Below are 26,417 nucleotides of genomic sequence, written 5' to 3' on the forward strand. Positions count from 1 at the left end.
TGAATCTTCACACATCTGTTCTGAATGCATGAAGGACAGGACGTGTGTGTGTTTGTGCGGACGTGTGTGTGTGTTTGTGCAGCCGCTGACCTGTGATGACGCTGGTGATGTACAGGTCAGTGATGGTCCGGGCCAAGGCGGCGGCTGACATGCCCAGTCCGCTCAGGACGCCGCCCACCATCACCGTTGCCCGGCAACCAAAGCGCTCCACTAACACACTGCATAACGGACCTAGGGAGAGAAACGGAATCAAACGTTTCAATCCAGCCTACTATTCACAAATACCAATCCTCAAACCAGTAACCACATTCACACACAGAAAGCAACGCAGTGCAGACAATGCACTTTAGCACAACAAATCAAGCTGATTTGCATTTGAGCATTGTTTCAAACAGGGCTAAATTAATTTCCGCTTGGCTCTAATGGATTCTACAAAACACTAAACCACTGATAAATATCTGTGGGCTTTCTACTCTTGGCAAGATGAAAAATGAGCTGTGAAAGTGAATTAGAAACACCCATTTCCCAACTCTCCAAACATGACCAACGCCAAATAGATTACTTATCAGTCTTATCAAATAAAATTAACAGAAATCTGCTTAGTGTGCCTCTTAGTTCCTTTGTGCACACAATTAAGTTTGTTATTATGGCTTGTTTTGACATATATTACTAAATGTTTTTTTTAGTGTAAACAGACAGGAATGAAACATTATAATCATGCATAAAGTATGCATGGGATACCATGATACTGAAATCCATAGTTCAACAAATTCAGAGAAAGCAGACACAGAGACACGAGTACAAAGAACAGGAAAAATAAACACACACATGTATAAACAGTAAACACAAAAGGAAAGGGGAGATGAGGGTAATCACAGACAGATCAAGTCCAAGTTACTGCATGCTACAAAAAAGATGTATTGTGCTGTCATGAGTCTTTGCTCCCATTATGTCTGCCAGAGTCATGTGGACCAGAGAGTCCTCTCAGTCTGAACCCGACCTGTTGAACTGCAAGCACCAGCTTCAGAGTCAGTCAACATCTCCTGGATAAACCAGCAGCTTCACAGTCAGTCAATGTCTCCTTGATAAACCAGCAGCTTCACAGTCTGTCAACGTCTCCTGGATAAACCTCATTATTCTCTCTATCTCATGAAAGCCATCCAACAAGAGCCAAGAGCAGCCAATCCTGCCAAAAAACGCCTCTTAATCCAATATCAGTCAAATGTTTGGACACACCTGTTTGAATGGAATATTTTTGCATAGCTCGAGAACCGTTCGTTAGATCAACTTCAAACTCAGGGAGTGCGCTCAGGCGGACCCCGACGGCGTGCAGTGCCGAATTTCGGACACGCACATAATAATAGCGCCACCTACGTACTGGCAACACAAAAAGTGCTTTATCTCGAGAACCGTTCGTCTGATCGATTTCAAACTTAGTGGGTGCACTGCTGGGGACCCGACACAGTGCAATGCCGAATTTCACGTGCAATTCGTACATGCGCGTAGTCACGCACAAGCAGGGGGAGGATGGGGGGGGTGAAGAATGGGAGGGCATGATGTGGGAATGCGGGGAAGGGGAGGGAGGAGCACTGAACTAGTTTTGTTTTTAGAATATAAATAGTGAAGTTGATGCCAATGTATTCATTTCTTTCCAAAGCCTTTGCCTATCATATCATCTATCATCTCTAAATGTTTGTCCAGCTTGACATTATGATAACTGGCCTCCTTAAGCTAATTCTGGTTTTGTCCAAAACAAATATTTGACCTCTTGGGTAGAGTCCTATAGCTATATTTGTATGATATTCACTGCATGATGATAGTGTGTTGCAGATGATCAATCTCCTTGGTTCAATTGTTGCCCTTGGTTTGAGTTTCCTCAATAGAGAGGGAGGCGAACGCATGAAAGACAAACAAACTCTCCTGCACAAGAACAATGGACGGCCCGCTGACTTGGAGCAATGAACTCTAGTCTAGATCACTGAGGGCTGAAGCCTGACTCACTGGTGCCTGTCTCTGTAAAGAGACTATTCTCACAGGACTGAGGGAAGTACAGTATGAGTTCCAGTATGAGACTCGTCTCACGCCCATCATTTCTGTAAATGATCAAAACGGACCAGAAACCCCCTCTTCTGTGTGTGTGTGTGTGTGTGTGTGTGCGCGTGCGTATGTGTGTGTGTGTGTGTGTGTGCAACAAGGAGTAACTAATGAGCAGTGCAGGAAGGACGCAGGGTCATACTGTTCGAGTGAATGAAAATTTGAGAGAAATGTTCTATACCCTTCATCTCCTTCATGCTCTTATGCAGACACACATCTACACACATTCACACAACGCTTACACACACACACACACACACACACACACATCACTCACTGACACACACACCCACACGCGTCACACACTGACACACACACACACACACTGGTTCAGCGTGGGATCTGGCCGCTCACATTCCCTCGACAAGCAGCTTTGACTGTAAGCAGTGAAGTGTAAGGGCGGGCGGGCGGGCGGGTCAGTGAAGTGTGAGGGCGGGCGGGTCAGTGAAGTGTAAGGGTGGGCGGGTCAGTGAAGTGTAAGGGCGAGCGGGCGGGTCAGTGAAGTGTAAGGGTGGGCGGGTCAGTGAAGTGTAAGGGCGAGCGGGCGGGTCAGTGAAGTGTAAGGGCGGGCGGGTCAGTGAAGTGTGAGGGCGGGCGGGTCAGTGAAGTGTAAGGGCGGGCGGGTCAGTGAAGTGTGAGGGCGGGCGGGTCAGTGAAGTGTGAGGGCGAGCGGGTCAGTGAAGTGTAAGGGCGGGCGGGCGGGTCAGTGAAGTGTAAGGGCGAGCGGGCGGGTCAGTGAAGTGTAAGGGCGAGCGGGCGGGTCAGTGAAGTGTAAGGGCGGGCGGGCGGGTCAGTTAGGGTTAGGGTGAGGGGGTCAGTGAAGTGTGAGGGTGGGCGGGCGGGTCAGTGAAGTGTAAGGGCGGACGGGCGGGTCAGTGAAGTGTAAGGGCGGACGGGCGGGTCAGTGAAGTGTGAGGGCGGGCGGGTCAGTGAAGTGTGAGGGCGGACGGGCGGGTCAGTGAAGTGTGAGGGCGGGCGGGTCAGTGAAGTGTAAGGGCGGACGGGCGGGTCAGTGAAGTGTAAGGGCGGACGGGCAGGTCAGTGAAGTGTGAGGGCGGGCGGGTCAGTGAAGTGTAAGGGCGGACGGGCGGGTCAGTGAAGTGTAAGGGCGGACGGGCGGGTCAGTGAAGTGTAAGGGCGGACGGGCGGGTCAGTGAAGTGTAAGGGTGGACGGGCGGGTCAGTGAAGTGTAAGGGCGGACGGGCGGGTCAGTGAAGTGTAAGGGCGGACGGGCGGGTCAGTGAAGTGTAAGGGCGGGCGGGCGGGTCAGTGAAGTGTGAGGGCGGGCGGGCGGGTCAGTGAAGTGTGAGGGCGGGCGGGTCAGTGAAGTGTGAGGGCGGGCGGGCGGGTCAGCGGTATGTGCCTACCCCCAGCGTGCAGCACGGCCGTCATGATGGCCGGCACCCAGGAGGTTTCTGTGTTGCTGGTGTTGAACTCTGTCTGCAGCTCTGTGTAGAAAATGCCAATGCATGCGGGGAAGGCCAGTGTTAGAGCCAGAACCAAGATGGTGGCTACCAGCACCACCCAGGCCCAGCCTCCGTCAGGCGCCGCCTGTTGCCTGCAGCGCCCGGCGAGGGCACCCACCTGCCCATCATCGACGCCCGGGGTGGTGAGGCGGCAGGCTGGCTCCTGCAGCTCCTCTTCCTCGTTTTGCTCCTCGGAGTCGCTGCGGTCGACCCCTGACTCCGGAGCGCACCCCGACCCCGCTTCCCCGGGACCTTGAGTCGCGTCTGGGATGTCCCGCCGGAGAAGAGGGTGATCCCCGTGGCTGTGCCTGTTCCTCGGGGTCACCGGCTGGCCCTGGCCCTCCTCCGCCCCCTCGGTCATTCTGCCCGCTGCTTCCGTCAGTGCTGCTTCCTCTGGATAAGAGAGGGATGTTGTTAAACAAGCACAGAACCTGTACAACAGGGCTTCCCAAACTTTTTGCTGATCTATAAATAAATATAATAATCTAAATAATATAAGGCTACTAGCAGGTTCAAAACAGACACACACGGACACTCACACACACACACACACACACACACACACACACACACACACACACACACACACACACACACACACACACACACACACACACACACACACACACACACACACACACACACACACACACACCTGCCAACATTAGGCTGTGAAAAAGAGGACCCCTTTGAAAATGTTTTTTTCCCTCACCAAAATGTTGCCTAACTTTGGAGTGTTATTTAACTACCTTCCTGACAAGCTAGCATGACATGGTTGGTACAAATCGATTGCTTAGGTCTTCTCGTTTCATATGATACCAGAATCCCAATACACACACACACACACACACACACACACACACACACACACACACACACACACACACACATGCAGAGGTCCACAGGGGCAGATGCTCAAATGGGAAAAGGGGTGTGTACTGTGTCAACAGTCTTTGGTCAGCTGGCTGGATGTTCATATCACAGGCTTTAACTTTAGTGCTGGCGTGTTTTCACCATAAACCAGTGGTGTAGTGGAGGGTAGACGCAGGTAGACGGAGTCTACCCACTTATTTTTCAGATAGTTTTCAGTCTACCCACTTCCAATCTGGGAACTCATCAGTAAAAAAAAAAGTATAAATCTGTCTTGAGAGATTAACCCACTTCTAGCGGCAGATTGAGATTCCACCACGAAACGTTGCCTTATGACCGCGAGGTGGGACACCGGAGCTGGTCGCAGCCTGTCTAGTGCCTGTGTCCACCATGACGCGTCCCTGAAGCGGCTCTACGCTCTGCTCCACTAAACAAATCGGCCTGTGTATTTTCACTTCTCTCTTTGAGTTGCGTCAAGCAGCACAGAGCAGATCGAGCTGGGCAGGAATTCACGAGAATAATAAAATAAAACATCCTGTCGATTTTCAAAATAAAACATGTTATTGTATGTCAAGAGAGAAATTTAAGCAATTTAGCCTGCTTTCTATCATGCATCCCTCAATTACTTGAATGCTTCCATTATTTTTGACAGCTACTTGGGTTCAAATTAACTTAGTGAGTTGGTTTGAAATGTTTGTATCAATGAACTAAATTCAGTAATGTTCAGGTTATGGTAGCCTAATAATTGTTTTCATTGTTACATTGTAGCCTATAATTCAATCACAATGATGACTGCCCAGCAAAAGTAGTTTAAACTAGTAAGTATAGTTAAGTGTGTATATATATATACAATCAGGGACCACTACACCTCTGCCATAAACCATTATTTATGTAGCCTAAACATTAACAAACAAAGGTTATTATATTCAGCCGTTTTCACATGTCAGGTTTGAGCTATGTTTTGTTTCAATTCCATCAAAATAATTAATATAGGTAAGTTGCAATGTCTGAATATAGTCTATATATATTTACTCAATCTGCTAAAGTAACAGCTAATGACAATTTGAAAATGTAGCCAACATTACAATAACCAATGCTGAAGATCTGTTTTGACTAAAAGATTAATTTCACTACTATGCAGTATAAGGATGTTCCTTCCTTTCCTCCCTGAGGTCTGTGTCATTTCCTTCCTCCTGCCTGCTTTTCTGTGGCAGCTCAGAGTTACCCTGCTCTCTTTCACAACAGCAGCAGTGGAGAAGCAAAGATGTGTTCACAACAACGAAACGTAGGCTTGCACAGACAGACAGTGCTACTCCTTGATGAAACGTAGGCTTGCACAGACAGACAGTGCTACTCCTTGATGAAACGTAGGCTTGCACAGACAGACAGTGCTACTCCTTGATGAAACGTAGGCTTGCACAGACAGACAGTGCTACTCCTTGATGAAACGTAGGCTTGCACAGACAGACAGTGCTACTCCTTGATGAAACGTAGGCTTGCACAGACAGACAGTGCTACTCCTTGATGAAACGTAGGCTTGCACAGAGAGACAGTGCTACTCATTGATGAAATGGGTAGGCTGCAATATAAAAGAGAGAAACTGAAACTGGTAGAAGCGAACAACGAGATGTATTGTAGTATAAATTTACCTTGCGTCACCAGGCTCTCTCTCAAAGGAGATATATTGTGAGCGAGCCGTACACCCGTACACAGCAGAGCCGAGGAAAATTATCCAATCCAGTCTGTCCAAATCTGATCTCAATCTGATCTCATGACATGCAGGGAAATATATCCAGATGGGAAAAATACACACATTCTTTACTTAAGTAGAAGTACAGTTACTTGTGTAAAAAAAAAAGATTTGGGTAAAAGTAGAAGTACTGATTCAACTTGTTTTAGTCAAGTCAAGTCAAGTCAACTTTATTTATAGAGCACATTTACAACGACAAGTAGTCAACCAAAGTGCTTCACAGATAAAAACAAGTATAGAGACAACAAGTACAAAATACACTGCTACCAAGCAAAGTGCAATACAAAGTGCAACAAATACAAGTGATAAAATAAACCAAAATAACAGCAATTAGGTTGCCAGGAGGCAGGCTCAACTCAGGTCGAAGGCCAGGGAGAAAAGGTGCGTCTGGAGCAGGGATTTAAAAGCCATGAGGCTCTGGGCTGATCTGATGTGGAAGGGGGAGGCTATTCCAGAGCCTGGGGGCTGCTATCGCAAAGGCTCTGTCCCCTCTGGTCTTGAGCCTGGTCCTGGGCACCTCCAGCAGCAGCTGGTCAGCTGACCTCAAGGCTCTGGATGGGGTGGTGGCGCAGGAGCTCGGCAAGGTACGGTGGTGCCAAGTCCAACCCGTTTAGTGCTTTAAAAACAGTCAGCAGTCATTTAAAATCAATGCGGAAACGGACGGGGAGCCAGTGAAGTGAGGCCAGGGTTGGTGTGATGTGGTCGCGCTTTTTGGTGCTGGTGAGGAGATGAGCAGCCGCATTTTGAACAAGCTGTAAGCGGCGGAGCAACGACTGATTGATGCCAACATACAAGTTGCAATAGTCAAGCCGTCCAATAGTCTTAGGCTGAGCGTTGCTTCTGCGTATTTTGTGAATGGCCACTAAGAACTAGGCTACATAGGTAACAGAATACACTCAAAAATACATAGGTAACAGAATACACTCAAAAATACAAAGAAGCCAGAACATATTGCAAGTGTCCACATGTCTGGTTGGGTTTCAACCATTGTTTGAGTTTACTTCTAAAAGTGGCACGGGTGGGGCTTTCCCGTAGAGAAACTGGGAGACTGGGATATTAGTTGTCAAAAGGAGATCACATAGAATAGGCTAAATGTGTGTGATTTGGTTAAAGATATAGTTCAGAGATACAGTTTTCCCACTTTCCCAGAGTTGGAAACTAATAAATGCCTTCATGCCTTTTTTTACTGCCTTTTTTATGTATTACGCATCTCCCGCGCTACGCGCGCTTGAGTGTAACCAAAAACCACAGGTCAAGTGACACGTCACCAGTGCCTATGACATCATCAGTCATGTCATAAGATGATTTTGGTCAATAATGATGTCACTGATGACATCACTGATGATGCCATAGACATTGTGACATTATCAGTGGGACAAAAATTGAAACAAACAGTGCCCACTTGAGCAAGCTCGAACGCTGTGCAGGCTCATGCGCTCTTATGACTCACTGATGATGTCACAACTTCAGATCACTGATGACATCACAATTGCTCTTATGACATCATCAACTTCACATCACTGATGACATCACAACTAATCTTATGACATCACTGATGACATCATCAGTCTCATGACATCACTGATGACATCATCAGTGATGTCACAATGCAGTGGGACAAACATTTAAACAGAGATCAGACAGAGAACAAACATTGCCCACTCGCTCCCTTTTAATATAAAAGAAGATTTGGTGTAATCTGAAGTCAGTCAAACAGCAATATCAGGCTATCTTGACTCATTGTTTACTGTCTACTGGATCAAATAACATACCTGTAAGCATGATCCCATAGGCCTTTATCCAAGCTCAGGAGGAGGCCCACAGTCTCAAACTTTGAAAAGACCTGGTCTAAGCTCTCCTGCGCTGCAATTCAATGATATTGACTGTCTGAGTATGTGACTGAGTCGGCTATGTTGTCCGCATAACTTGTGAACCGTTCGTCGGATCAACAACTTCAAACCTGTTCAAAGTAAACATGTTTTTTTCCCTTTCTTCACTGAACGAGCTTGTTTTTATCACTGACGGGATCCGATTATTTCATCATGACATTATTATAAAGAGATAGAATGTACCTTCTGCTAGATCCAAGTCTCATGAGAGTCTCGCCCCATCTTTCTTGTTTTGGAGTAACAGTGATTTCGTAAGTTGTGGCGGAATATTTATCTGATTTCGAGAATATGGACGAGGCATTTGAATTCGACGGTCACCCATATTGAGCCGGACTAACGTTATACGGATACAAACTGAAGATCGGGGGCATGATACCAATGTGACACAGAGAGGAGGCAGAGAGAGGGTGAACACGCTGCTGCAAGGGCGCTACTACAAGCGCTCATTTTCTCTCTCTCTTTTACAATAACAATCTGAGCCTGTGTCTGTTGCAAAAACAAGCTTGTTTAGGCCAGTAGGGGCATGTGGGCAAAATGGCTGCCAACTGAAGCGATCTTGGTCAACTACCCCCTTCCTTACATGTCACTGTTGACATTGTTACATCATATTGAAGGTTATAAGAATCAGCTCTGCCAGCGTCATGCTGTCAGCAAGTCAGTCCATGTCTAGCCTCTTCCTCTTTGTACGTTTGTCCGGTTTATCCTCTTTGTCCTGTTTATCCTGATCCCGACCCTGAATCTCTGTTGGCTTGTTTCGGCCTCCAGCCTGCTGGTGTCTGCACGTGAGTCCACTAGTTTGCGCATCTAAGTAACACTGATAGTGCATGATAGGACTCAATGGCAAACATGAACAATTTCTTTTTGAAAAAAATCTAATCCATCGATTAAAACTGTATAGGTGGAATTGGGTGCATGCTTTTGACAACACATTGGTATTTAAAAAAAGGAAATAACACTAATTACAACAGAAACAGAAAACAATGATATGAAGTCATTAGGAACAAATTGATGGACAAAAGTCATAAACAATTTGAATGATAGATTAAAGCACCTATGATATACGACAATATCAGCCAGCCAGTCACTGTATGACTTTACACAAAATATGGAGAAACATAACTTAGCTGTTGTATTATGCATAATAAATCACCACAATTATGGGGAGGGGGGGGGTCATTATTTTAATTTGTTTGGCTGCGGGGCCAGTGAAAATAATAATCTCTCTGGCCGTTTCACACCGGTGCGGATTTTCGCGCGAATATTCGGCACGGAGATTCGCAACAAAATGTTTTAATGAGTTGCAATTGAACCTTGCACACCGAGGCGGAACATTCGTGCGGGGGTTTATTTTTCCGCACGGACTTTGACTTCCGCGGATTTTCGGATGCGGCAAGATACGTTTGACCAATGAAATCCTTTATTTACAACTGACGTCACATTGTAGTATGGAGCTGCGCTGCTGTTTGGCATGGTGATGATTCAATTTGTGTTCATACTGTAACGTTACAGGATATCTATAGCCTTCCTAGCGTGAACGTCCCCCCCAGTTTCGCCGTTTGTTTACAAACACTGATCCCTCGTATATCGTGATTTTTTTTTAAAGCAAAAGACGGTAAACAAAATAAATTACATGAAAATGCTCACCTCAAACACACTGCCAGTCGTTGTTCAGGGTCGATAGGTTTGCGGTAGTTTGTGTGTTTCCTCATTATGTGAGGGGCTATCATCCCCAACAGAGCCTCAAATTGCTCAACTCTCATTCTGAAATAGACTGCCTGAAGCGACTGTGATACAGGCGCTCCTCGACCAGCTGATGAAACTCGCCATGTTCTGTGCGCCTCTCTCAAATTGGGTGAACCCAGAACCTTCTTTTCCTCTTTCTCATTTGTTTTCTCAGCAAAATGAGGAGCAGGTCGTCATCACTGCTACTACTACTGCTTGACTGCATTGTGGTCTCTGCTCACTGTTTTTCCGCAGACGGAAAATGAACGTGGGAATGCGAATAATTCGCACCCGGACCTGTGTGTATAGTTTGCAATGCGGAAAATCTGCACGAAATTTCGCATCGCATATCGCAACGCATTCCGCACCGCACCAGTGAGAAACGGCCTCTCTCTCTCTCTCTCTCTCTCTCTCTCTCTCTCTCTCTCACACACACACACACACACACACACACACACACACACACACACACACACACACACACACACACACACACACACACACACACACACACACACATTTAAATGATTGATTTATGTCCACATAGATAAGGAGTACAAAGGACATAAACACTACTAATGCAATCAGATGTTGGGAGTTGGTCAGATACAAAAGTGCCTAATTGGCGACCACAATAATGCATATGTAGTGGGAACACTTGTGTTCATATTGGGAGACATTCCCTCAGTCTTGAACGCACCCCTGCAGGACTCAGGTTGACTCCTCCCTAGCCCAACCCCCCTAATTAGTGAGGGTATTTAAGAAACCTGTGGCATCATGGCCGTCTCTCTGCCTGGTTGCCATGCTGTGTGGGTTTCACTGCTCTTACTCTGAGGTAGGTGATGAAATCCCAAGGTTTTCAATGCTTTGTTGTTTATCCAGTGACTGACTCTATTTGTGTCACAGTCCCCTGTGTTCATCTACCTGGCCGTACTGGTGTCTGCTAGGCCTGACTTGATGTATCTTCCTTGAGGTATGTTTGCCAACTGTGGTATGTTCACCATACATGTGAAGTGTATTGGCACTGCAACTGACACTTGTATTTTGTCTTTTAGTTCCTGTCTACCCGTTTGTGTTGTGGATCGTAATCGTAACCTGAGTCCAAGACAATACACTTTGTGTCCAGGTAATGGTCACTGCGGTATAATATATATACCTGAGGTAATGGTGACGTGGTAGACCTGGCTAATGTGTGGTTTTGTATTTTAGGTCTTAAGGTCTCATTATGCTTTCCGCATCAGCGAGGAACGCGAGTGTCCGTGCGGAAAAGTGACGTCAAATCAGCAGACACGCCCCTCTGCAAGGCTCCGTGCGGACGGTTTTCGAGCGGCCGTGCGCACGCCGAAATTTGTAACTACGCGGACGGGCGGCCAAAGTGGAGTTTTCAAGACTCGCGCTCAATTCCGCCTGCAGAAACCCACACAGAGTATACAAGCTCCACACGTTTCCTCGTCGGATTCCGTGTCTCATTTCCGTGCGGCCGGCCAAAGCGTCAAGCATAATCCAGGCTTTAATCAGCTGCAGTTTTGCCTTAGTGTTTTGCTTATATTGTGTTGATTAATTACTGTTTTAGCCTTGTTCACTTTTACTATCACGAGTCCCACTTGTATTGGGTAACTGGTTTTAGATTGAACCAACTGGCTTTAACTTTTGTACTTTGTCTTTTATTGCTGCTTCTTTTAATTGATTACCCCCCCCCCCCCCTCCTTAGTGGAGCATTGGCTGGTGGAGGCTAGGCACTCTAGTGTGGTCCCCTTCACCAGATTGTAGTGTTAAGCGCACTGGGACACACCATATATTTCACCTGTTTGCAGTGATTGCCGTTTGCTGTGAGTACACGAGTGGTGGATAAGTTGTGGCACTCCTGGAACACACCCTTATGTAGGCTGCCTCCCCACTGCTGGTCTTTGCCCACATTCCCCCTCCCTCCTTTTGTAGTTTGGTTTTTAAGTATTGGAAGTGTTATTAAAGAGTTAATCTACTGTTATCTAAACTATTGTAATAAACCTATTGCTAAACATTGAGATTTTCTCTACTTCTCTACTAACCTCTATTTCCTCCACAGACACTTCCAGTCATCATTCATTCAATACATTTACTTTTGGAACCACGTCTCTGTCTTGCTTAAAGGTGTTGAACTTGTGTAGCCTATGAGACTTGTATTTCATTTAGCCTAGGTTTCCATCTTATAGTTCCTGCCTGGGGTGAAATTCCCCAGGTGGCGTTGTCGGGTCATTTATATCTTCTGGTTTAATTACACCACCACCTTGCCACACATACAAAGAAGATATAATACCGCACAGGGTGATGACAAAGGCAGATTGACATACAGTTATACTGTAATACAAGATAAGGGACAGTATCCAATTTCATGGGTACAAAAAGCAGCGCCTTCTCCATATTGAGCGACTGCCAATAATAGCAGATACTGAACAATACCTTGCTAACTGTTTGGCCCTTCTCTTAGGTAGACCAGCCATCTGAAGGCCTCTCACAACCAGCTTATGGACATGACCCAGGCTACCAAATATGAAAACTATAAGTTTACACCTGTAGCCCAGCTGTGAAATGGTCTGCTCCAGCTGTTGATATTTTAGCATCTTGGTTATAAAGGCCTCCTCTAGGCTGTGGTCAAAGGTACAGCCAACCTCAAGAACAAACACCTCTTTTTTTTCTTTTTCATTCACGACAACATCAGGAGTGTTAGCTGGAATATTAGAACACATCAGAGTCGTCACTACACAGACTGAACATGCTCGGCTTCACGGTGGAATGCTTATAGAGTGAAATAGAAGATCTAAAAATAGAGGAGATATCTTTTGATATCAAATCCACTATTCTATCGTGCCTACATATGTAAAGCCCTTTGTATGCAAAGGGAATACACACACACACACACACACTTCCCATCTTATTGTAACGTTAAATAGGCTATTGATATTCAGTTAGGCCTATTTACATTAAGCACTCCTCTTGGACAAAAACCTCACCATCCACATTCCACACATGGATGAGCCCCGCCCCCATCCCCACCCCCCCACACACACGTGACTCATGCAAAGCCATGTCAGCTCTGAACAGATATTTACAAGCAGCTGAAGTTTTTTATATTACTTTTTGTTTGTTTTTGTTTTTGTTTTGGGAGGGAGGGGGGTGTAGTTTAGGAGGAAAAAAGGCTGCTTCCCCAATCTTTTGTTTTGAGTGTACTTTTCTAAGCAACTAGAATACCTACATTCCATCCCATCCCTCGAACATAAAATAGTCAACTTGATGAGGCAGTAGAATGCTGCCTCATCATCAAGTTGTTCGTTCTCTCTCTCAGGTGACCTTACCTTTTTTGGCTCCTCTGTTCTCAGCCTTTTCTTCTAATCTTCGTGTTGAGCCACATCTCTGCGTGCTGGGTAAACAGCTTTCTTTGACACTGACAGCTAGCCTGTGGTCTGCACTCTCCCCGCGCTGACCTCTCGATCGACTGGACCGACCGACGGCTGGCTGGAGCGGAGCGGTCAGTCAGTTTCATCAGGCTAGCCATATATAGGCAGAGTCATACCGGGTGTTTGGCGATTTTACCTTCAAAATAAAAGCCCCCTGCTTACTCCAACCATTGACTGTTGCAACACAGAGATGTCCGCCAGTCAGAGTTTTATTTTTGGAAAATGCTTACCGGGAGTTACATTTGTTTATTCCCACAACTTTGACATTTGGGTGATGCTTACTGCATATCGGATTGCATCTCACACGACACGAGTGTTGAAGGAGTTTTGTGTGCAATTGATCTCGTGACCACAAGGGGCTCGTGGTAGGTCAGTCACCGCTGTGATTCACATGATGAAACTACCGATGGTACTGATTCAATCAGTAGTCTACCATCGGTGGCAATCAGCTCTGCATTTTGCCAATGCAATCGAACTAAAGTTAACTAAATAAATAAATAGCCTAAATAAATAGCCTAAATAAATAATATAAATGAAGAATCAGGTTTGAAATGTATTCCAAGGGTAATATCTATGTACAACTTTCGAGTGAGATTCTTTTATTTTATTTGGAATCAGAAATGTATTAGGCTCTGACCATATTATTTCTGTTAAGATTTCTGGGTTAGTTTCCATAAAATAATCGTTTTGGAAACGCAACTTAGTTTGACCCCACCCCCAGTTCTAAAGTCATTTTAAGCTTCTTCTTTTTTCATTTGTTTATTAATTAATTAATTAATTAGCTTTTCATAACTTTTGAGGTCCAGACCCTTCTTCTCTAAGTTACTTCTTCTCCCCCAGCCAGGCTGTCCAATGACAAACACCCAGCAGGCAGGGGGCAGCAGCGTGTCACACGCGCCGTTAATGTTGCCCATTTCCGTCTCCGGTCAGACGTCAACACACCAGAGTCCGCGGCTGCCAGACGGTATGGCATGTTGCACAAATTATCAACGCTAGCAAAACCTAAAGACTTATTAATCTTAGTAATCGTTTTTATAGTTCGGTTCAAACGCAGTGTATTCACGATCACATGTTTACAAATGACAGTAAAATGTTACTTTATTTTATTTTATTCCTGCCTCTAGTCGTGTCCTGACCTTGCTAGCTATGTTTGCTATGCGAGCTGACATTAGCCAGCAGTTAGCTGTGTGGCTCGAGCTCTGTGTTAGTAGCTGCCTGTTGAGGTGGGAGCGTACCTATGTTCCCCGGGTCCTATATTCCCCGTTTTTGCAGCGTGTCGGTGGACCGCTGCCTGGAGCTAACCTCTCCCAGCCCCCACGCCAAACCTAACCTCCCCCAGACCCTAACCCAAAACCTAACCTCTCCCACCCCTCACGCCTAAACCTAAGGTCGGCATTGCGGATCACAAAAACGGGGAACATAGGACCCGGGGAACATAGGGATGACCCCGTTGAGGTAACTGCAAGAAAGAAAGATGGAACAGTTTGTAGTGAGAGAGCAGGTTGGCCTAGTACCGTATTTCTCGCTCTCTCATTCTCTCTCTCACACACACCCTCCTACAATTCATGCATTCAGCTGCTACAGGTTTTATTAATAGGATAGTTATGGTTTGTTGTGAAATACAGACACTGCTTAACTCCTAATCTGAAGGGCAGGCACTAAAATATGAAGCATGGCCGCTATGTAGCAGGTGCATGAGATCTCTTTTCCCCCCCTTAGAACAAATGGAGTGATTAGAGGAGAGAGGACATGCACCAGCAAAGTGTCAATCTGAGGTGTTTCTGTCATCCTTAGCAAACAAACTGAAACATGGCTGGGCGACGTGCTGCTTTGAAGGCCATTGACTGGGTGGCCTTTGCAGAGAGGGTGCCACCCAATCAGAGGACCATGTTCAACAACTTGAAGACACGCAGTGATGCTGTCGCTGCCAAGTTAGTACTTTGTGCTCGCACAGCATCTTTATCACATATCTGGGCCTTGTATCTAACTTGGCATTATTAAGACTATATTTGTTTATCGTAACCCGCTGAATCTGTGTACACAGGCTGGCATCTTTGCCGGAGAAGCCCGTCACCATTGACTGGAGCTACTACAGGTCTGCTGTGGCCAAAGCAGGCATGGTCGATGAGTTTGAAAAGAAGGTAAGTGCATTGACAATTAAAGGGCAACTTTGGTGATTTTTTTCAACCAGCATTGTCTCATCACAATGAGGGTAGTATAAATGCAAATGAACAATGTTTAACTTCCCTCCATGTTGCCTGCACCCAGAGCCCCCGGCTCATTTGTGTGCAAAAGCGGACTTTGGAGATCGGCCCTACAAACTAAGTTTTCGCATTTTCTGTAGTGGTGTGTTCAAGGACGGTAAAATGTGGGTCTCCCAAAACACTCGCGTCCCATGCTAAGCTTGCGACAGAGAAAAGCAGACATTAAAATATCATACTACAAAATACTTTAAAATATCAGTATATTTGGAAGAAAACTAGTTTCATGCTGAGGCCGATTATCGCGCTGTTGAATCAGACACAACAGTCTGGAAGAGGAAGAGACTGCCGGACCGGAGCAACGTTTCAGCTGGGACCTGTAACAGGGTCAGCTGAGAGAGACACACGTCTGCAGCCTGCTGCTGCTGACAGAATGTTATATCAGACTTTGCCAACTCTGCATACAGAACAACAGCGAACAGCAACTGTACCTGTAACTTGCGGCTACATCCAGCCAGCCTTTCAGCACGGTAAGTTGGTCCACATAATGTAACTGACTCCAGCGTGCTGGTTTGTTTTATGATCCACTGAAAATGGGTGTGATGAGGAAAAAACATTTTGTAAATTAAAATAAGCCTCAGTAAAGAGATATAATGCTGCTTTGTCATTGCTACTTTGTCTGTGGTGCTGCATGGTCCATGAACACACCGCCAGTCTCAGTGATGTGCGCAATGCATTCTGGTTGTTGTAGGATTCCCCCTTAGGAGCGATATGGGGAATGCACAGCCGTTTTCTCAGTTTTCTACACTCATAGGGCTCCAATTTCAAAAATAATTGCACATTTCTACTACATAAGTGACTTAGTTAATATACATCATATTCACAATCACAGCAGTAAAATAGGTCTTAAAGTCAGGCTCTTGTGATAATGTGATTTGAATCTTGTGACAGACGTTTGATTATGGAAAATTAAACGATATTGTGAATCATCTGCCTTGTTTATTGGAACAACCTATAAGCCTATTCTATGTGTGAGCTGTATGTTAACATAGACACACAAGTGACCCAGATAACTTGGAGTAAATCCAAAACACAGGCAATACAAAAATGTGCATGAATGACAATAGAGTGCCACAGTCACGCCCTCTTCCGGGTTAGGCATACGAACCAAGGGATTTAACCCACCGTTCATTTTTCCATCTACATTTCGGAAAATGCTTATAAAAATAGTTGTTTTATTTTTGGTCAGAGTGAAATGTTATATGGTTTCTCCTTTTGTCACAAATTATTTCTCTCATAACCATTAGCTTCAATACCAAGCTATGCCAGAGAGACTACAATCACCATAGAGATCAAATCAGAGCATCTTGAGTATTTTATCATCTTAACGATTTTTTTTTCTTTGTTTCCCCTCAGTTCAGCGCCCTGAGTATTCCTGAGCCTGCAGACACTCAGACGTCCCTCATTAACGCCCAGGAAGCTGAAGCGGTGAGTGCCAGCTGTGCCCGCACACTAATCATGCTGTGCCTGTGGAGCCTCACTGTGCCCGCACACTAATCATGCTGTGCCTGTGGAGCCTCACTGTGCCCGCACTAATCATGCTGTGCCTGTGGAGCCTCACTGTGCCCACACTAATCATGCTGTGCCTGTGGAGCCTCACTGTGCCCGCACTAATCATGCTGTGCCTGTGGAGCCTCACTGTGCCCACACTAATCATGCTGTGCCTGTGGAGCCTCACTGTGCCCGCACTAATCATGCTGTGCCTGTGGAGCCTCACTGTGCCCGCACTAATCATGCTGTGCCTGTGGAGCCTCACTGTGCCCGCACACTAATCATGCTGTGCCTGTGGAGCCTCACTGTGCCCACACTAATCATGCTGTGCCTGTGGAGCCTCACTGTGCCCGCACACTAATCATGCTGTGCCTGTGGAGCCTCACTGTGCCCACACTAATCATGCTGTGCCTGTGGAGCCTCACTGTGCCCGCACACTAATCATGCTGTGCCTGTGGAGCCTCACTGTGCCCACACACTAATCATGCTGTGCCTGTGGAGCCTCACTGTGCCCACACTAATCATGCTGTGCCTGTGGAGCCTCACTGTGCCCGCACACTAATCATGCTGTGCCTGTGGAGCCTCACTGTGCCCGCACACTAATCATGCTGTGCCTGTGGAGCCTCACTGTGCCCGCACTAATCATGCTGTGCCTGTGGAGCCTCACTGTGCCCACACTAATGATGCTGTGCCTGTGGAGCCTCACTGTGCCCACACTAATCATGCTGTGCCTGTGGAGCCTCACTGTGCCCACACTAATCATTAGGGGTGGGGGAAAAAATCGATACACCACAGTATCGCGATATTTTGCCTGACGATATTGTATCGATATTTGGACGCCAAGTATCGATATTGAATTTTTTTTTTTTCTTTTTTTCTTTTTTTGCAGGCCATGCCAGGCCACCGGGCTACTATAAACTTTAGTTCCAAGGCCAGCAGTAAACAAACGGTAGCATATTTTCATTTTGTTTTAACAGTAACAGTTTTGTCATAACAGTAATTTACAAATTCCCCAGTTACTGAATGGGCTGCACAAGATGTTTTGTGTAAGTGAAGTGAAGTTGCAAAAACTACATAAGTACAGTAGTCCACACACACATCCAGTTAAGGTGGACTGTAAGTAGACTGTAACAAACAGTTCAGTTTGTCAGGTGCATGCAACTATGACATGACTTTATGAAAGTTGTTGGTCTGTCTACTTGACAATGTTGCTGCAATAAAATGGTTGAAGTTGGATGTACAGACTGAAAAATTGTTCTTATATGAACCAGATGTTGACAACGTTTTCCTTTGGGGACATCATTTGCAGTTGAAAAAGTAAGAAATCGCAATATATCGAAATATCGCAATATTCAATATATCGCAATATCGAGATATCGCAATATCGAAAATATCGCAGTATCGCAATACTATCGTATCGTGACTCAAGTATCGTTTCAGTATCGTATCGTGGGCATCTGGTGATTCCCACCCCTACTAATCATGCTGTGCCTGTGGAGCCTCACTGTTTTGGGATTGCACTCACATGCCCGTGTAGAGCTCCCATCACAAACCATAGGACACAAGCATGTGAGAGAAGAACGCTCTTGGAAATCAGGTTGCACCAAATTCATTTTGACACCATTTTACTCACAACATACACAGCTGTCATACTTTGAGTGATTTAGTATAGGCAGAACAAAGCCTGGAGAACCATCGAATTAAAATAAAAAACATACTGATACGGATTATCTACTTCTATCCGCAAGATTTGGCATTAACGATGAATTGGTTATTTCATAATCACAGCAAGTGGCTGTTATCTAACAGCAGGAATTGAGATATTGTTTGTAGGTCATGCTAGCTCTTTATGCCTCCCATCAGCATTTACATTTAAAGATCAGTGTTGTTCAGTGTTGGTCAGTGTTGTTCAGTGTTGGCAAGCTTAAACGTTGTGAATATGTGGCTTCACTCGCAATCACAGCAAACGATGCCCCCATGCCTTAGTGCTTTCGTTTTGGAGGTTTTTCTTTCAAAGGATCTTGAATTTTCTCTCCACTGTGCTGGAAATTACATTTAACTTCTTGGTCTGTGAATTCTCGGTTGATGTTAAGCTGCAGACAAGAGAAATACACTCATTGGAAAGTATGGTATGAATTGAGAGGGAACTGGGAAAGCATATGGGACTAACTATAGTGGCAATTTTGTGTGTGTAATGTGCACAAGTTACAATGCAGCATTTGAAACTCCTACAAATTAGACCCTTTTTTCATGCAGAAATGTTGCTTTTGTCCTTTTTGTTTTTCCAGAACACATCAGCAGCCGCCTACATCGAGGGATCCAAAGCTCGTATTGCCCAGTATGAAAAAAAGGTGGGAACTGTTTCATACTTTTTATGGGCTAGTGGGCTTAAATAAGGGAAAAAGAGAGGATGTTGATTAAGTAGCACTCTTCCAATGATGTATCTTGAATACACACTACAGAAACATCAGGTTGTCTCACACATTGACTGTGTATGTGGACGTAGCCTACTACCATTGTTTTTTGGACTTCTGTGTTGAAGCACATCCATGGTTGAAGTGGCCTGTGTCCATCTTGGGGTTTTTGCGCAGCTCACGCCATACTGCACGAGACGAGGGGTTTCCCAGAGCTGCAGCTCCGCCTACTATTGGTCTGTGATCGGCAAGCTGCACGATCACTGGACAGGCGACCTGTCAATCACCCACAAAACTAGTAGGCCAAAACCGTGTTTCGGTCCATTCTGTAAACATGCTTAATCACTGTTAAAGTGGGGCATTTTAACGTGGGGGAAAAGGGGAACGACTCCCTTCCGGGTCCAGCCTCATGTGGCCATTCGAGGAACTACAGATTTCAGGATCACTTCCGCAGCTTCCTCTGTAAATCCTCGAGCTAGCCCAATGGTCTCACAGGAAATGTCTGATTTAAATTAAGGCCTCAATGTGTAACTTTGTGCTGAGCAACAGCAACACCGGCCTCTGCTGCCATAACTGGTAAATACAGATACTAATAAATGCTACACTTCCCTGTTTGTATGTTAAGAGACATTGCTAACCTCTCTACAGTATAACTGATTTGCTGGGGGGGGGATTGCTTAAAATATCCCCAAATGGTGTTGTCAATTCAATTGTTTCAATAAATTGTGCCATAATCAAGCTAGCAAGCAATAAAGACATCTCACTTCCCTCCTATACATACACTTTACAATAAATCACAGCAGGGGTTGTAGCCATTTCAGTGGTCTGTACAGACCATTGGTCTGTACCACTAGGGGGCGCTAAAGCGAATGGTCCGGACCAGTTGGTGTGGTCCGTCACTGTACCACGGACCACTGGTGTGTGGTCGGTCAGTTGGTCAGTGTGGTCTGTCACGTGGTCCGTCAGTGTTCCTTCTCATTTTAATGCATGGTCAGTCAGCACAGACACTCTGACCATGGTCCGGACCACTTAGTGTGTGGTCGGTCAGCTGGTCAGTGTGGTCTGTCACGTAGGCTACGTGGTCTGTCAGTGTTCCTTCTTGTCACAATGCATTAGTCAGCGTACAGACGCTCTGACCATGGTCCGGACCACTTAGTGTGTGGTCGATCAGGTGGTCAGTGTGGTCTGTCACGTGGTCCGTCAGTGTTCCTTCTCGTCAAAATGCATCAGTCAGCGTACAGACGCTCAGACCATGGTCCGGACCACTTAGTGTGTGGTCCGTCAGTGTTCCTTCTCGTCACAATGCATCAGTCAGCGTACAGGTGCTCTGACCATGGTCCGGACCACTTAGTGTGTGGTCGGTCACCTGGTCAGTGTGGTCTGTCACGTAGGCTACGTGGTCTGTCAGTGTTCCTTCTTGTCACAATGCATCAGTCAGCGTACAGACGCTCTGACCATGGTCCGGACCACTTAGTGTGTGGTCGATCAGGTGGTCAGTGTGGACTGTCACGTGGTCCGTCAGTGTTCCTTCTCATCAAAATGCATCAGTCAGCATACAGACGCTCTGACCATGGTCCGGTCGATTTAGTGTGTGGTCGGTCAGCTGGTCAGTGTGGTCTGTCACGTAGGCTACGTGGTCCGTCGGTGTTCCTTGTCATCTTAAGGCATCGTCAGTCAGTGTACAGTGGTCGTGACCATGGTCACGACCACTTGCCTTGATGTGTGGTCGGTCATGTGTGCCTGTGGTCTGTCACGTAGCCTACGTGGTCCGTGTTCCTTCTCGTCTTAATGCATGTCAATGACCATCATTGTTGGGCAGTTACTAAAGAGCACTGCAGGAAGATAAGCTATAGAGGGAACACTGACCACACAAGGCGGAGGACCACGTAACGTACGTGACAGACCACACTGACCTGACCACCTGACCGACCACACACGGGGTCCGGACCATGGTCGGTGCGTCTGTACACTGATCATAAGACGAGGAGGAACACTGACGGACCACGTATGTGACAGACCACCTGACCGACCACACACTGAAGTGGTCGTGACCATGGTCAGTGCGTCTGTACGCTGACTGCGATGCAAGGTTTCTACAAAGCTGTCATGGCATTATTTTCCAACTGAGCTGAGCGGCCTGGCAGAATGAGTTTGTCTTCATGGCTGAGCTGACTGAGGAAATGTGTTAAATCAATTTAAAAAACTCTATTCAAAATTATTTATCTCCCATGCATATCTAAAAAATAATGTGTCTAAGTTCTAGCTCTTTCCTCCTGTCGTTCGTTCAGGGTGCCCTAGATTAACTTACATGGTATTTTGTTGGCTTTGTTGTGGCACAGGGGAATTCTTGCATCCATGTAATCACACAGACTTATTCCTGTTAATTCTTTTATTCTCTTCACTGGAATTTTCCCATGTCTCCTTTATGTGCATCATTTTCCCACGGTGCAGCCGAGGGCAACACGAGCCAAATTCATGTGAGTCAGTCAGTCAGTGAGGTGATGCACATCGTCAGAATGCCCTCTGGGTGAAGCACACAGAGCGTGGGCCTGTAACTTACGGGATCTGTGCTTGTTTTCTCCTACAATCGGTTTCCTCTGGTGAAATAGAGCCACAGGGAGCAATAATTCCCTCTTGCCAATAAGTTATTGCTAAGGGCATCATTTCATCTTCCGCTCAATAACAAGCACAATATTGTTCTTTATTATTGTCTTTTATTTGCTACACATTATCTCAATAGATGTCTGCAAGATCCGATTCCTCACTCAATTTGGTTGCACCTTTGGTGCTCAGCTGTGATGATTTTGCTCTGCATCTTTTCCATGTTTTTTTTCTGTCGATGACGTTTCATTTTCTTTTGTTAATATTTCCTTTGTCTGTTCTTCCATGGTGGCTATCGCTGCTCATGCCAACTAGGTTACTCAGTTCTAGGCTACGCAATTCTTCTTCTCCAAAGAAACTGCTGTGAAACAGCTGGGAACAAAACACATCACTTTCTAGGTGTGCAAGAGGAGTTAGCATCTCAGAGCTACTTGACACCGACTGTTTAGAGGTGTGTTGTATCTTGTGAAGAACAGTCTGTCTACAACATCCTATACTTTGGAACACTTTAATGAACCATTTGGTGTGGCATACCCTCCCTCACCTGTGAGGGTGCGAGGCCCTAATTGTTCCTGGGAGCTGATTCGACAAGCAAGGCTCCAGCGATGAAAAGGCATGATCGCAGTAATTATTGATGACAGCAATAAATATAAATGATCGGGTATTATGTTAAAACTAGGTGTAGGCCAGTATTGTCTAGTTGTGATTTAGTGTTCAGGGGGAATGGGGGCTGTTCTGAGCTGCCGTGGGTCCTGACCACCTGACCGACCACACACGGGGTCCGGACCATGGTCAGTGCATCTGTACACTGATCATAAGACGAGGAGGAACACTGATGGACCACGTATGTGACAGACCACATGACCGACCACACAGTGAAGTGGTCGTGACCATGGTCAGTGCGTCTCTTAAAAACTCTCTCGTAAAAAAAAAAAATACTCTCTCTCGTAACGGGACAAGCCCCGTCTTTTATTGTCACACGAACACCACAACACATGCATGCGGCCACAACACACTCATGCTGACGGTGGCCGGTGAAAAGTGTCCTCTGCATTTAACCCATCCAGGCATGTCCTTTCCTCCGGGAGGCAGGCCAGGAGCAGTGGTCGCTTTCTCGTACAGCGCCCGGGGACCAACTTTGGATGTTGTCGTCACTGGTCGGATGACGATGACGATCTGATCTTCTGCATGTTTTTAGTGGGGGGGTTATATACGGAGGAGCCCCCTGGGGGAGCACGGGGAGAACATGCAAACTCCACACAGAGAGAAAGGCCCTTACGACGAGATACCCCACCTGGGCAGTAGGCACTGAAGATATGGGGGGGAACACAACCACAGCGCCCACAGTGTCCCAGGCGAGAATCGAACTCAGGACCTTCTGACTGTGAGGCGACAGCTCTACCACTGAGCCACCGTGCCCCCTGAGCCACCGTGCCCCCGTCTGTACGCGTCTGTACGCTGACTGCGATGCGAGGTTTCTACAAAGCTGTCATGGCATTATTTTCCAACTGAGCTGAGCGGCCTGGCAGAATGAGTTTGTCTTCATGGCTGAGCTGACTGAGGAAATGTGTTAAATCAATTTAAAAAACTCTATTCAAAATTATTTATCTCCCATGCATATCTAAAAATTAATGTGTCTAAGTTCTAGCTCTTTCCTCCTGTCGTTCGTTCAGGGTGCCCTAGATTAACTTACATGGTATTTTGTTGGCTTTGTTGTGGCACGGGAATTCTTGCATCCATGTAATCACACAGACTTATTCCTGTTAATTCTTTTATTCTCTAGTCTTCACTGGAATTTTCCCATGTCTCCTTTATGTGCATCATTTTCCCATGGTGCAGCCGAGGGCAACACAAGCACTGATCATAAGACGAGGAGGAACACTGACGGACCACGTATGTGACAGACCACATGACCGACCACACACTGAAGTGGTCGTGACCATGGTCAGTGCGTCTGTACGCTGACTGCGATGCATTAAGAGGAGAAGAAACACTGACGGACCACGTAGCCTACGTGACTGACCACTAGGCATGGGTCGATTTCCGGTTTTACCGGTTCGGTTCGGTGTACGAGCCCAAACCGGTTTGATCACGTGCGAACCGAAAAAACCTAATTTTTTTTTTTTTTTTTTTTTTTGCCAGTCCATTCTGATTGCACTATTGTTCGTATTAGCCTCTTCTCAAGTTGCACTAGTATGCAAAAGTCTTATTTTGTTTATTATGTTGATGTTTGAAGAAAAGTTAAGCTGAATAGTTATGAGAAATAAATACAGGGTGTGCCTGCTTCTTTTTATTCAGTATCATTGCTGGTTGACAATACCAGCTTAGAGGTGTATTATCGCTATCAGGTGGACTGAAGTTGCACTACAGACAGTTATGGGCCACACTCGGGAGCCCTGCTTAAAAAAAAAAAAAAAAATTAATTACAAAAAAGAATCGGTATACCGGTTCGATCCGGTTTAGACGGCAATATCGAACCGGTTTTAAAATTTTCAAACCGACCCAGCCCTACTGACCACCTGACCGACCACACACTAAATGGTCCGGACCATGGTCAGAGCGTCTGTACGCTGACTGACGATGCGAGGAGAATGAACACTGATGGACCACACTGACCACCTGACCGACCACACACTAAGTGGTCCGGACCATGGTCAGAGCGTCTGTACACTGACTGATGCATTTTGACGAGAAGGAACACTGACGGACCACGTGACAGACCACACTGACCAGCTGACCGACCACACACTAAGTGGTCCGGACCATGGTCAGAGCGTCTGTACGCTGACTGATGCATTAAGAGGAGAAGGAACACTGACGGACCACGTGACAGACCACACTGACCACCTGACCGACCACACACTAAGTGGTCCGGACCATGGTCAGAGCGTCTGTGCTGACTGACCATGCATTAAAATGAGAAGGAACACTGACGGACCACGTGACAGCCCACACTGACCACCTGACCGACCACACACCAGTGGTCCGTGGTACAGTGACGGACCACACCAACTGGTCCGGACCATTCGCATTAGCGCCCCCTAGTGGTCTGAAATGGCTACAACCCCCTCTCATAAATCATCCTGTTTGTCAGTAGAAAACTTTTAATTTGAAGGGGCTGCAGCAGGAAATGTAGTTACAATAAGGCAATTTGACATGCTCCGGGATGGAGCCTCAAAGTTACATGGTGCAGGAAACGGACATTCAGGGCGCAGAGTGGGAATGATAGAGGTGCCATTCTCCCAATAGACCCTTCTCACGGGGGCCATTTTGTGTCGAAAAGGCAGAATAAACACAGGTGCAAGCAAAACACTAATGAGGGTTTCCAACTTCCATGATTGGAATGTGGAAACCCTCATTAGTGTTTTGCTCACACCTGTGTTTATTCTGCCTTTTCGACACAAAATGGCCCCCGTGAAAAGGGTCGATTAGAAGTCGGTATGCCATCAAAATGATTTAAAAGCTGTTATACTAAGGTCAAAAAGTTACATATTGGGGCTTTAAATAGCGCAGAAAATTAATGATATTGCCTACTGACTTAGACCACTGATTGTAGATACTGTTACTTAGAGGCTATTAGTTAAAATGGGATAGGTTTGTATAAAATGTTAGCACATGGCTTATACCTTCTTATTATAGCTATTGTTGCAGTTTTATTGTTTGCAACAAATCAGTCATCCCTTTAGCTGTGGTGGGCCTTCACATCTGTGAAACTGCCCCACAGCTTGAAAAAATGTATCATCTGGCCTCATCGTTATTCAAGAACCATTCAACTAGAACACTTAGTTGAGGAGAACTGGTCCCAGGAACGAACCTGGGTCTCGCCACCAAATTCCTCCTCGCCCCGCACATTTACACAATTCTGCTCTCAACCTACTCTTTACATTTTTTCGTCCTGATCCACTTGTTCTTCCATCCCCAGCTGGGCCTATTAAACAACATGGTGCCCTTCGAACAGATGACCGTCGACGACCTGAACGAAACCTTTCCAGAGACGAAGCTGGACAAGGAGAAATACCCATACTGGCCACACAAACCCATTGCTGATTTATAAAAGCCCTATTATAGCACTCTGATCAAAAGATGTCCAATATAATTATGTATTTCCCCTAATGAAAAGCTTTACAGTGTGTTTGTGTATAGAAGTCCTGTTTCATCCACTCAAGAGTTTATGAAATGGCTGAGAATCGTGGTTTTGTAAGGTCTATGAATGGAGGAAAAAATGGAAATCAAACAATGAAACTTGTTGAGTTGTGCATTTCATTTTCTTATAAGATCATGCCTAAAAATCACATATAACTTGCATTGCTTTTAGGGGGGTTTCAGCATTCAAAGGCCCTTTTCATAGATCCCTCAGAGGCAAACAACTGCTATTCAATTACTGGATTCTTTCCCAGGCGTCATGAAGGGAACTTGATCTGTTGG

General features: G+C 45.9%; 2 protein-coding genes across 9 annotated transcripts in view; one reads left to right on the top strand and one right to left on the bottom strand.

Moving 5' to 3' along the window:
- slc16a5b (solute carrier family 16 member 5b) overlaps positions 1–13,254 on the bottom strand; it is a 20,675-nt gene extending 7,421 nt beyond the window's left edge. For all 4 annotated transcript variants that reach the window (XR_014553284.1, XM_083649568.1, XM_083649567.1 and 1 more), the window contains exons 1-3: positions 13,124–13,254; positions 3,462–3,953; positions 91–231 (exon numbers count right to left, since the gene is read on the bottom strand). Coding sequence is in view for 3 of the 4 variants with exons in the window: in XM_083649568.1 (XP_083505694.1) it covers positions 91–231; positions 3,462–3,921 (601 nt within the window). In the remaining variant the exon portion in view is untranslated. The remainder of the gene's footprint in view (positions 1–90; positions 232–3,461; positions 3,954–13,123) is intronic.
- On the top strand, positions 10,701–26,203 carry atp5pd (ATP synthase peripheral stalk subunit d). Of its 5 annotated transcripts, XM_083649571.1 has the most exons (7): positions 10,701–10,764; positions 10,847–10,917; positions 15,020–15,156; positions 15,270–15,366; positions 16,843–16,914; positions 19,266–19,328; positions 25,915–26,203. In XM_083649571.1, exons 3-7 carry the CDS (start codon positions 15,035–15,037, stop codon positions 26,044–26,046), a joined length of 486 nt encoding a protein of 161 aa, XP_083505697.1. In that variant the 5' UTR covers positions 10,701–10,764; positions 10,847–10,917; positions 15,020–15,034; the 3' UTR covers positions 26,047–26,203. The 5 variants fall into 5 exon arrangements, with proteins under 5 accessions (XP_083505697.1, XP_083505699.1, XP_083505698.1 ...); XM_083649573.1 differs by lacking the exons at positions 10,701–10,764; positions 10,847–10,917 and adding an exon at positions 11,602–11,620; XM_083649572.1 differs by lacking the exons at positions 10,701–10,764; positions 10,847–10,917 and adding an exon at positions 13,154–13,296.
- The last annotated feature ends 214 nt before the right edge of the window (positions 26,204–26,417 follow it).

The sequence above is a fragment of the Poromitra crassiceps genome (genome assembly GCF_964638095.1).
Source record: "Poromitra crassiceps genome assembly, chromosome: 13".
NCBI classification, from domain to species: Eukaryota; Metazoa; Chordata; class Actinopteri; order Beryciformes; family Melamphaidae; genus Poromitra; species Poromitra crassiceps.

Coding starts and splice junctions, on each gene's coding strand:
- atp5pd (XM_083649571.1), top strand. CDS start 15,035: ATGGCTGGGCGACGTGCTGCTTTGAAGGCCATTGACTGGGTGGCCTTT. Junction 15,157..15,269: donor AGTGATGCTGTCGCTGCCAA/GTTAGTACTTTG, acceptor CTGTGTACACAG/GCTGGCATCTTTGCCGGAGA. Junction 15,367..16,842: donor TCGATGAGTTTGAAAAGAAG/GTAAGTGCATTG, acceptor GTTTCCCCTCAG/TTCAGCGCCCTGAGTATTCC.